Here is a 12,352-nt window from a genome sequence, read left to right as displayed (position 1 = left end):
GACCAGGGGGCCGCTGAAGGGAGGCTTACGGGTTTAGAATCTTACGAGTGGAATTTAAGTTTCCGGTGGAACACTCTAGAATTCTAGAGCTGTGATAGAAGGCCACCATGAGTGGAGTGTGAGATTCCAGCAGCACCTGGGGGGATGTGTGAGAATACTGTGGGAGGCTCAGAATTGGATCTCCTGTGTTCTACTTCCACCACGTGACTTCAGGATTTGGAGATGGGGGGTCCTCACGGAGTGGGGTCTGACCCCCTTTGCTAAGGGGGGTGCCTTATCAAAGCCTCTAGGGGTGAAGCCACAACCTTTAAGAGGGATTTCTGCCACTCTCAGGACGGCCTGAAGGATTTAGAGGGTGGGGGGGATCAGGCCAGCAAGAGGCTGGGTGATATAAACAGGGGGCATGACCACAATGTCAGGGGTGTGGTCATGGCCTCTAGAGGCAGGGCTAATAGTGCCAAGTGGTTTGGCTGTAGCCTCAGGGGGTGGACCCATGACTTTCCAGGGGCGGGATCACGACATCAAAGGGCGGGGCCATAGCTTCAGGAGGTTGCACAGTGGTTTCAGGGGGCGGGGTCGTAGCTCCAGTAGGCAGAGTCTTGGCTTCGAGGGCTGGGGCTGTGGTTTCCAGAGACTGGGAAAGGGTATCGGGAGGTGGGGCCCGGGCTTCCATAGCCGGTGTCCCGAGCCCTGCAGCCCGGACACTGCCATCCAGAAGAGGGTCCTGGGACTTGTAGTAGCGCACAAAGGTCTCCGAGGACCCGGCCTCGGGCAGCGGGCTGAACCCCGCTGCCAGAGCTAGCTCCCCGACCCGGGCCGAAAACGCCTCCAGCTGCTCAGGCCGCAGGTCCACCAGGTACCTGGCGCCAAGAAGAGGCCAGTCAGTGGGGGTCCCACCTTCCTTCCCAGGCCCTGCCGGCCCGCCCCCCCCCCCCTCACCCCTCGGGCTTCTTGAGCTCACCGAGCTGACTCCACAGTCAAGCGCCCTCCGGGAGCCACGCAGGCCGCGAGCTCAGGGCTCAGGAGGTGGACCATCCTGCGGGGACACGGGGGACGGGCGGGGGGGGGGGCGGGGGTTGGGCGAGAGTCCCGGGACTGAGGGAGGAGGAGCTGGGGGTCAGGACTCCTGGTCTGAGGGAGCAGGTTCTAGGGCTCTAGCCCTGGATCCTCAAGGAAGCCGGGTCTGCTGTGAGCGGTCCCCTTACCCACAGGCCACGTAGAGCATCTGGAATCGACCCCTGTAGCAGCTCTTGTGGTGGAGGGTCTGGGCAGATCCGAGGGACAGGAAGTGGACAGTGAAGGACCCTTGGGCGGGGGTTGCTGTGGAAGAGGAGAGCGGGGTCATCCCTGCTGGGTGGGGTCATGGTCTGGGGGGTGGTCTGTGACCCGGAGAGCCTTATAAACTAATAGAGTGGGCAGGACGCACACCACTGGAGACAACGTGATTAGCGACCACCACGAAGCCCCAGCCCATGGTCTGTCTCAGCGAGGCCTTGGCACAGTGTAGGGAGCGCAGCCTGGCAGGCAGAGACACCCCCACCCCTTAGGGACAAGACAACAGGCTGAAGAGGATACAGGTGGGGGGGGGGGTGGCAGGTCACAGGTAGCATCCTCTCCAGAGAGGGATGGATATCAGAGATCCTGGCCCAGGATAGTGGGAGGGAAGCAGGGCTAGGCTCAGTGAATGTGTGTTACTATGTTTGAGTGTGTTTGTGTGAATGTGTGTGTGTGCGCGCGCGCGTGTGTGTGCGAGCGTGCATGTGTGATGTGAACCTAATCTAGCACCCAGTCAAAAGGTCCTCAGACGACTTAGATTTCCACCGGGTAAGTAAAAAATCTGAGCAGAAATCAGCATTCCAGCCCAAGTGTGACCATAGAAGAAAGGAGGGGGGGAGGCACCAAGAGCAGGATTCGAACCCGCAAGAGTTCCAGCGCAGATTGGCATGCCTGCAGCCTCGAACCTGGGACCATGCAGGGCGCTGCCCATTGCATCCTTTCCATGAGTCAGCGGGTCTTCACCATCCCCACCCCTAGCCCCCATTCCAGGGGCAGGACCTGGCCTCTGGCTTACCGACCTGCAGCTCTCCAGTCTCCGCTGCCTGCTGCACCTGCTCTGGGTCCCGTGGGGTGGTTCTCGGGCGCCCCCACGCCATGAGTTCCTGGAGCAGCTCTGTCACGTTGTGTTGTGTGATTTCGCCCGCGGTCTGAGGGGAGGGGGCGTGTCCAGACGCGGGGGGGAGGGGCAGGATGTGGGTGTGACTTTTTATGGGGCGGGGGTGAGGTGGGGGGGACAGCGTAGAGTTAGGAGGCCCGAGTACTAAGGACGGGCTTAGGACGGGCTTAGACCTTAGGGATCTGGCTTAAAAACCAAAAGGGACCCCAAGAATGTGGAGTTGTGGGGCTTGGGGATTGGGAGGGCTCACATGCATAGGCGGAGCCCTGGATTTGGGGGTGGGGCCTGGCATTGTGGAGGTGGAAACTAGGGAGCTGGAGGTGGGGCTTGAGCTGAGAAAGTGGGAGAGCGCACTGAGGGCGGGGTTTAGGGGTGAGAGGCAGAGCCTAGGAGTTCGTAGGCGGTGCTTGCATAATTTGGATGGCGTTGCCTTACCCACTTAAGGGGCGGGCCTAGAATGCCAGGGCGGGCCTCAGCGGTTGTGGGCGGGGCGTGGAAGGCAGCGGGTGGGGCCTCAGGGGCTGACCCACCATCCCAGCTTGGCCCATCTCCCACCTTGACTGGCTGCCCGTTACTGGTCCGTAGGAGGCTCGAGTCATCTGCTTCGATACCGAAGGCCACGAAGGGCCCTGTGGCGATGTCCCCCCAGTACCCGCGTGCCGCTACGCGCTCCCCACGCTGGGAAAGCAGGGAAGGGGGGAGGCGCGTGAGGCCTGGGATGGAGGAGCCGCAGTGGGCCAGGGCAGGGGTGTGCACCCACGTGGCTGAGAAGGCGCCCGGATGCCAGGGTCCGGTTGGGCACGTGGTAGGAGCTGGAGTCTCTGAGCTCAAAGGCAACGCCAGTGTCCCTCCAACGCCGGAACTCCCTGGTGTGGATGACCCGCGCCTGGGGTGGGGGACGCAGGGGGTCAGGGAGGGAGGGAGGCCTCAATGAACCAGGCATGTGGGACTCAGCCCGTCCTCCCCGAGACCCTGGAGTCCTGACCCCCAGCCCTCCGCCCTCACACTGGCGTCCCGCCGCCTTCACCCCGCGGTCGTGCAGCTTCATGTGCAGGTCCCAGTCGCTGACGCCGCGGCGGGCGTCGTAGCGGGAGCCCAGGTAGTGGCGCACCCGCGAGTCCCAGAGGCGGCTCATGGGGAAGGCCTGGGGCCCCTTCTCCCCGCCTGCCCAGAAGCGCAGCGCAGCCTCCAGAGCGTCCCTCTCCCGGAACTGCAGGAGACAGGGGTCGGGTGCCAGGATGGAGCGAGAACCTGCCTCTTTCGTCTCGGCCTCCCCATCCGTTGTGAGCCGGGAAGGCGCTCTCCCGCTGCCCAGATGAAGAAACCAAGGCCCCGAGGGCAGGAGCCAGCCTCCAGCCGCAGACCCCACCGCAGGAAAGCGAATCCTGGAGGCTGGCACTGAGGTGGGACCCCGCGCCCGGGCGGGGTCGGGGGATGGGGTAGGGGGTCGGGGGCACAGCACCGACCTTGAGGGCGCCGAGGCCCAGCCAGGGCAGCTGCTCCGCCAGGCGGTCAGGCTCGGGGACCAGGTTGGCCAGGCGCTCAGCCTGGGCGCGGACGTAGACGGCCACCGGGGCGCGCAGGAGCGCGTTGCCCCACACCTCCAGAAAGGTCTCGCTCCTCTCTGCGAGGGTTGCAAAATAAGGGGGGAGGGGAGCCCCCAGATCAGACCCGCGTGGGCGAAGGTTTCCTCTCCAACACCTATTCATTGGTTTGTATATCCATATCGTTGAATAAACGCAATAGAAAACAAAACAAAAAACACCCCACCACCGCCACCTCACCGCCATCAAGTCAATTTTGGCTCACAGCGACCCAATAGCACAGAGTAGAACCTTTCCTGGGATTTCCGAGACTGCAAACCTTTAAAATAATAGTTTTTTAAAAAAAAAACTGTTTTGTTGCATATAATTTAATAGGCTGATCATTTTAGGAATGGCCATCACCACCATCCGTTTTAGGACGTTGTCGTCTTTCTTGTGCTTGTTTTTAACCACCGACCCACTTGGGACTGTTTACTCTTTCCGGCGGTAGAAAGCCTCAGCTTTCTCCCCAAAAGCAGCAGGTAGTTTTGAACTGCTGACCTTGCCATTAGTCGTCCACTGGTAACCCACTCCGCCACCATTGAATAGTTATCCTGAAGCCCAACCAGCCAACCAAATTCACAACCGCGCGGAGTCCTTTCCAATAGAACAGAGGAAGGATTCCTAGGCTGGTATCTTGAGGGGGGTGGGTCCCCAGGTCTTTATTTAGTCGGAGAGCTTACCTTTGGGTTAGCAGGTGAGTGCTTTGACCACTGCACCATCCGGACAACTTTCCAATAAATTGATAGATAAATAAATAGATGGACAGATAAATGAATGAATACAATAATAAAACATCTCTGTCATCTGAGGAGCACCTGGGCCAAGCCATGGGTTTTTTGATTGCCTCATATGCACATGAGAGAATGCATTTGAAGCATGGTTCTGGGATTGCCAAAAGAACAAGCAAATCTGTCTTGGAAGAAGTCCCACCAGGATGGGCCTTAAAGAGAGGATGGTGAGGTTTCGTCTCACATCCTTTGGGCATGTGGTCAGGAGAGGCGAGTCCCGGGAGAAGGACATTATGGGTGGTAAAACAGAGGGGCAGTGGTGAGGACGGCACTGGAGCGAGCGGTGTATCCTGTTGTCGCTATGAGTTGGAATTGACTGGATGGTACCTAACAATTCCTATAAAGTGTTGTAGGAACAAAAGACGTCATTCATGAGCCCAGCTTACGTGTATATCAATATACCCAGAGGGCTGAGACTCTACTCATTTGCTTTATAAAACTTTTCACCATCAGGCCTCCACAGGAGAAAGATAAAGCTCTCTTCTCTCCTAAAGAGTTACACTCCATGATAAATTATGAACTATTATTTTCATATCTTACATCATCCACTGTCTCACTTCACCTACTTTTCTGTTGTGTGTCCCCCTGGGAGGGGATTATATGTCAATCCTTGTGATCGATTTCCCCCTTTCTCCCCCCACTTTCCCCTTCCCACCCCCCTGGTATTCTCATTATTGGTCCTGAGGGATTTATCTGTCCTGGATTCCCTGTGTTGCGGGCTCTTATCTGTAGCAGGGTACATGTTCTGGTTTATCAAGGATTCATGAGGGAGGGAGGGTGAAGGAGGGAGGGAAAAAATTAGGAGCTGATATCAAGGGCTCAAGTAGAAAGAAAATGCTTTGAAAACGATGATGGCAACATATGTACAAATGTGCTTGACACAATGTATGAATGAATGGGTTGTGATAAGAACTGTAAGAGCCGCCAATAAAAGTATTTTTTAAAAGTTACAGTCTCAGAAACCACAGGGGAAGTTCAACTTTGTCCTATGGGGTCACTATAAATCAGAATTGTCTCAATAACTGAATTTCTTTATTTGTTTTTAACGAGCCCCAGCAGCCCCGGGGCGCTGCTAAATAGATGTTGCACTGGTAACTGCAAGGCCCGTGGTTCAAAGGCGCAGGTCGCTCAGTGGGAGAAAATGGAAGCTGTGGGCTCCCTTAAAGATCGGCAGCTTAGAACTTTTATACAGGTTCACCACCAGTAGGAATCCACTAGATGGCAGTGGTGGATGCGCGCCGGACAGAGTTGGCTTTATTACCCAAGTGTAAGGAAGCTTCAGATCTCGTGGTTTCCTCTGCATTTGCCAAAAGCCCTCTTTGTGGTCTTGCTGCTGATGGTTTTTATAATCACTGATTTGGTCAGGTTTACGGTAGTGTATTGTGCCATCGATATTTAGGAACCTATGTCAGTAACTTTTAAAAAAAAGACTTAAGCAGTAATTAAAGGGAAAGGGTAATAATAAAATAATAATAGCTTCCCTGCAGTGACTAATAACGTCGGAATTCAGTCTGGACAGATTTTCCACCCTCATTTTGTTTTTAGTGGTCATGTCATCCATGGATACCCACACATATTTGGCCGATCACTCCCTTTGGAGAAAGATAACGGAAACAAAAAACACCCCGCAAGTAAAAACGTTTGTACTCTAACCCATCATCTAGGATAAAGTGTAAGTAGCTGCTTTTACAGCACGTTGTGTTTCGATCCACAAGGTCAGCAGTTCGAAACCACTAGTCGCTACGTGGGAGAAAGACGGGATTTCTACTCCCGTAAACAGTTACAGTCTCAGAAACTCACCGGGACAGTCTACCCGGCTGGCGGGTGGCTATGAGTCAGCATCGACTCAGCTGGTTGGTTTTTCAGATCCTTCCAGTGGACACTCTCAGCCCCCCATCCCCCAGTAGACACACAGAGGGTAGTGTCCTTAGTTTAGGAAAACACGGACAAATGTCACAGTAAAACGATCTCTGACTGTATTTATCACTCCAGTCTGCGATCTAAGTGGAGAAAAAATGTTACGGACGATTCCGTGTGATATGGCATGGAAGGAAGCCCATGGGCAAGGGTGACACTCTCAGTATGCTGAGCGGCGGCAACCCTACTGACACCGCTGCACCCCGATGGGACAATAAGCAGCTCTAAAAGCACCCCACGAGTGAGCGAGCGATGAAGCAGGGGACGAGGACTCTGGGACAATTGCATCTTTGAAATGCCAGGGTCCCCCGGGGCATGGGAGGGCCTGGGGGCCAGAAGGCCTGCATCCTTGAGCCTGACCTTGCAGCCCCATCTTCTCCGGTTCTTCTAGGGCTAGGCTGAAGAGCAGCAGGTGCCGGGCCACCGCTTCCAAGTTATTCTCCAGCACGTAGAACTGGAGGGATGGACAGGAAAGACTGATTTGGGGACACCCTCAGCCCCACCCCCTACCCCTTAGTCCCTAGCAGATTTGGGAGCATAGGTCTTAGTCTCTTCCTCCCACGGGACCTAGGAGTTCCTGTAAAGCCCCCACCCCACCCCCAACCCCACCCCTCAGAACACAGGGCCATGGGCTCCAAAGCCTCCACTGCTCTATCTGGAAGAGACAAGATCCCGGTGTTCTTCCTGCTAACTAGTTGCCATCAAGTTGATGACCCCGTATGTTTTCAATGGCTGATTTTCTGGAACTTGATGGTCAGACTTTTCTTCTGAGACACCCCCGAGTGAACTCAAACTTGCAACCTATCAGTGAGCAGAGTGTATTAATTAGCATTTGCACCCCTGAGGGGCACCCTTCCTCCCTCTGGAATCCAGGAACGCCAAACCTCAGTCCTTGTAGTGGCTAGGGTTCAGCAGTTAGGACCATTAGCTACCACCTGCCCGAGACTCATGCATCCAGGCTCCAGTTCCTCCTCCCTGCTTGGATCAGGTTTTAGATCTCCGCCCATTTTCTCCTGCAAGGACTCCGGGATCCAGCCTTCCATTCCAATCTCCCTCCTCCCTCCTTCCACAATCCCTGCTCACATTGAGCTTCCTGGGGGGCCAATGTGCAGCCCGGGCCAGGGTCCGCAGCAGGTGCCGCCCATCCACAGAGCCCAGCAGCAAGATATCGAGCTCAGGTACCCCGTGCTCTGTTACTGCTTGCGAGTCTGGCTCCACCAGTGGACCTGGTAAGGTGAGAGCCAGTCTGGAGTTAGTGGCCACCAGCGCATTCCCTGCAGCAGCCACACACGAGGCCCCCCCATCCCTGTCAGACCGATGGACTACAAATCCCAGCAGGGCTTGCACCATTCTTTTAGATTTTTTAAAGGGAGTTGTGCCTCTAAGCCTTCTGGGAAAAGTAGTGCGCACACAAGACAGGGTTATCCATTATGGGAGCGTCCTCTGCCGTTGGAGGATTAGAATGTTCGATGCCCCGCTGACCGCCCCACTCCCATCCCGCTCTAGGTGCTCTATGAACCCTGGGACTACAATTCCCTTAAGGCGCTGCGCCGATTGCCACAGCTGTGAAAGCAGGTGCTGTACCAGAGCATCCTGGGATTTGTAGGCTCACAGGAGACCGAGGGGTTGGGGTGGACAACTCACTCTCAGCCTGCAGGTCTAGAGCTGGAGACAGACCCCACCAGGACACGGAACCGAAGCCTGTCCCGGATCCTGCCGGTGTGGTCATCGCCCTGCGGGACAAACAACCTGGAAATGTCCAAACAATGCTGTCGCATCGCCAGCTCTCTCTCCTCTGTCACAACTCCTTTATTTCTCGCTATTTGCATCCATGTGACAGCCTCCTCACCTTTATCCTTCCAGGTATCTCGAGTCACTCCTCTCTCCCTGCTCGGGCTTGACTGCAGTCTTGTTTCCCCCGCATCTACAACCGCTGTCCACAGACCACGCCCGCTTTACCAATCAGCCAATGGGGACTATGCGAGCTGGTACCGCTGCTATCCATTGATCAAGGAAAGTGAGCAGGTCCCGCCCACCAAGAACTTTTGACCAATGATAGCGCGTGAAGGGCGTGCTAGAGAAGAGGGGGTGCGTGTGTGTGGACCCGGTTGTCCTGACGACGGCGGCTTCAGGGAAAGGGGCGGGGCTGGGAGAGGCTTAGCGCGGAGACTGGGTCGGTCCAAATTTCTGGAATGGGGAGTCTTGGGCTGATCCAAATTTAAACAGAGGGAAGCGCGGATTAATCCAGATTCACGTGTAGCCTTTAGTTTGTGTAACCTTCACTGTCCCCCTTCCTCCTCCACCTTGGGATCGACCGCCTGGGGTTTCTCTGCAGGTGGGGTGCTGATAGGTGGTTGATAACTTTTCGGGATTTGGGGATCTGTTTTTCAGCGCAGCCATTAAACTCTTCAAAATCAAATGATACACAGTCACAATTCAGTGCCTTGTAATTAACATAAAAGCAATCCGTACTGAGACTTAACCCTTTCTACTATAGGACGTGCTGTTGTCAAGGATCTTGGGGTGATGCACAGTTATTCCATCTGTGTTGAGGAAACCTGAATTGTCTGACCTTGCGTCTTCCTGTGAAGCTGGGAGCTTGTGACCATATTCCAAATATCAGCAGGATCATAATGTGTGGGCAGGCTGATTCAGGGAAGCGTTCAGACTAAGTCAGACTTTAGATTTAAGGTCATCCACTTATCTCTATATCCATCTGCCCACCTACTCATCCACCTATTCACCTATCCACCCATCTACCCACTCATCCTTCTATCCATCCACCCATCAATATACTCATCCATCAGCTCATCCATTCCATCCACCTCATCCACCCATCTACCCATCCACCTCGCTCCATCCCATTCATTTATCTTCCCCACCTACACATACACTGTCAACCCACCCACCCATCCATCCCTGGATCCTATTCAAACCTCCACCCCTCCATCCCTTTTTTCCATTCTTTTCATCCACACAACCACCCACCCACCCGCCCATCTACCCTACCATCCATTCACTCACCCACCCATAAACCCTTCCACCCCTTCACCTCCTATCTTTCTACCCATCTATCCACCATCCATATCATTCATCCCTCCTCCCCATTCACACATCTACCCACCCATCCATCTACCCATACCATCCATCCTTCCACTCCATCTAACAGTCTACCCCACCATCCATTCACTCAACCATCAAGCTATCCATTCCATTCATCCTCCTCCCCAACCACACATCCCAACATCAATCCATCCATCCACCCATCTACTGATCCATTAATCCACCCACTCATCCATCCACCCACCCATTCATCCTTCACATCTACACATCCACCCATCTACCCATCCAAACATCAGTCCATTCATTCTCTCATCCATCTCTGCACCCATTCACCCACCCACCAATCCATCCTACTGATACAGAAAATACTCTTTTAATTCAACACTTAGAAAATTAAATTGGCGAACTCCGCTCAGGAACTGGCTGCCTTTTTGTGGTTGTTGTTGGTCAATAAAGTTTTATTGGAATCAGGGAGAGGATTAGAAACCAGGCAGGACCTAGGTCAGGGAGTCGGGGTAAAGGAAATGGAGGATGAGACTCTGTCTCTAGTTCAAATGTTGACATTGCGCCCATCGTGGATTTGCTGCAGGGACTTTGTTCTGAGGGAGTCCTGGTGGAGCAGTCAGAGAAGCACTGGGGTGCTCTACACAATTGGCAGTTCAAACCCCACCTGCAGTTCCGTGGGAGGAAGACAATGTTATCTGCTCCGATCATGACTTACATACAGCCTTGCAAGCCCTGCCTAGGGTTGATGAGTGTCAGAATCAACTGGGTGCCAGTGGGTTTGGGCTTTCAGAATTATCTTCGGTGGTGAAACTGTGGGGAGTACTATTGACAGTGATTGTTGGGTGTTTTCAAACCTCCATACATTTTGGTGAGACTTCGTTTTACCTACATTGGTCATTTGTCAGGAGAGACTAGTACCTGGAGAAGGATGTCATGCTCAGTAAGGGAGAGGGGCGACCAAAGAGAGGAAGGCCTTCAATGGGATGGACCGACAGGTGGCTGCAACAATGGTCTCAAACAGAACACCTGTGAGGAGGGCCCAGGGCCCTGCAGGGTTTCCTTCTGTTGTACATGATGGGGTCACTGTGACCCTTCTGTAGCACATGGATGGGGTCCCTATGAATTGCAACCAACTCAACTGCTCCTAACAATCACAATACATTTTGGAACCCTCCTCTCAGCCCTGGGAAATGCTTTGAAGAAATGGGGTGCACCTCTTTTTCAAATTCCACAGTCAGTGATTTCTTGTCGGTGTTGTGAAATCAGCTGCAGCAGCAGTATTTACACCACGGGAAATGGCACACTGACACACCAAGTTTCAGAGAACCGACTGTTGACTGCCCATGTAGGCTCACATGCCTCCAGCTCCGCTTCTTCACATCGAGTCTCCCCTGTGGCACCCTCCTCTGCTCTCACCCCCAGCACCCAAAATTCCTGCTGAGACTCAGATTTGGGGTGTCTAGCCTCCAGTGGCGAAAAGAGGAAGACCTTCAGTGAGGTGGAGGCACACCATGGCTGTAACCGTGTGCTCAAACAGAAGAACAATTTTGAGAATGACGCAGGGGTGGGCGTTCTGTTGTACAGAGAGGGTGCTGCCAACTCCGTGGCACCTAATGAATAAGGACAACCGCTTCCAGAAATCCAAGTAGAACTGGGTTGGGATCGACAATCCACCGTCCGCGCTCACGGAAGCAACAGTCAAGAAGCCCAGCAACGATGATGAGCTGTCATGTTGGGCATATCACCTGCCCCAGCCCTCTTGAAAGCGTTCAAGGGCAACGATGACAAGTTGAAGATCAAGATGCCTGGGCTGGGCTCAAGCCGTAGTGCTTCCAATCGCCTCAGATGCGTGTGAACGTTGGGCACGGAATAAAGAAGACCGGGAAAGAATTGCATGTTTCTGAATGGTGGTGCCAGCGAAGAATACTCAAAGTACCACGGGCTGCCCCAAAGAACACTCGGGTCTGTCTTTGAGGAAGCACGGCCAGGATGCTCCTCAGAGGCAGGGATGGCGAGGCTTGGTCTCACGTGCTTTGGACCCGTTAGCAGAAGAGACCCGTCCCTGGAGAAGACAGCATGCCTGGTCCAGGAGAGGGTCAGCGAAAGAGAGGAAGACCCACCGTGGTCTGAGTTGGCCTGACACGGTGGCTGCAACCACAGGCTCCAACCCTGGCAAGCACTGTGCGGGTGGCCCAAGGCCAGGCAGGGCTTTGTTCCGTGGGACATGGGGCTGATGGCACATGGGACAGACTCCTCGCCGCCGCCGCCACCACCACCACCACCAGCACCACCACAGAGGCTCCAGAGTTGTGCTGCAACATGGTTGGTGGTGGTTCGGTCAGGCAGATTCCAGAGACCAGATACAGAGGTTTCTGGGGGTTGCCAACTCCCCACAAGGAGCCAGGGGCCAGGTCACCGCAGCTACTGAGCATTTATTTGAATCCAGGGGGGGCGTGAGGATCAGGTTGGGAACCCAGGCATGTGCAAGCTTGTATAGGGGAAGGGATCTGCAGAGGGTTGAGGCCACTGATTGTCAAAGCAGAAGGAGGACCCCTGGGGCAGGGGGAGGCCTGACAGCTCCCCTCTCCACCATCGGGGGTCCCTGGAACTGGTAGGCATGTACATGGGTGCGAAGTTGGCAAGTTATCATGATTGGCATAATGGAGGGGGATAGGGAGAGGGCAGGAGTAGACCAGAGGGTGGGGCAGGGGCAGGGTTAGTGGTAGAGAAGGCTTGGAGAGGGGAGTGGATTTGACTTGGTCAAGAGTCTGGGGTCCGGTGGCCTGAGTCCGGTTTGTCCAGGGGCCTGAGGGTGGTGC

At 54.7% G+C, this 12,352-nt stretch overlaps 1 protein-coding gene across 1 annotated transcript; it reads right to left on the bottom strand.

The window, feature by feature from the left end:
- DNAAF3 (dynein axonemal assembly factor 3) lies at positions 1-8,407 on the bottom strand. Its single transcript, XM_075536910.1, has 12 exons — positions 8,314-8,407; positions 8,109-8,197; positions 7,548-7,690; positions 6,825-6,918; positions 3,640-3,797; positions 3,201-3,383; positions 2,934-3,059; positions 2,729-2,851; positions 2,072-2,204; positions 1,206-1,320; positions 962-1,036; positions 1-860 (listed from the first exon to the last, which is right to left on the bottom strand). The coding sequence occupies exons 2-12, from the start codon at positions 8,191-8,193 to the stop codon at positions 479-481; spliced, it is 1,617 nt and encodes a 538-aa protein (XP_075393025.1). The 5' UTR covers positions 8,194-8,197; positions 8,314-8,407; the 3' UTR covers positions 1-478.
- Between the last annotated feature and the right edge of the window lie 3,945 nt (positions 8,408-12,352).

The sequence above is a fragment of the Tenrec ecaudatus genome, chromosome 18 (assembly GCF_050624435.1).
Source record: "Tenrec ecaudatus isolate mTenEca1 chromosome 18, mTenEca1.hap1, whole genome shotgun sequence".
Classification (NCBI taxonomy): domain Eukaryota; kingdom Metazoa; phylum Chordata; class Mammalia; order Afrosoricida; family Tenrecidae; genus Tenrec; species Tenrec ecaudatus.
The sequence above is the reverse complement of the archived record's forward strand: the minus strand, read 5'-3'. Positions and strand labels throughout refer to the sequence as shown.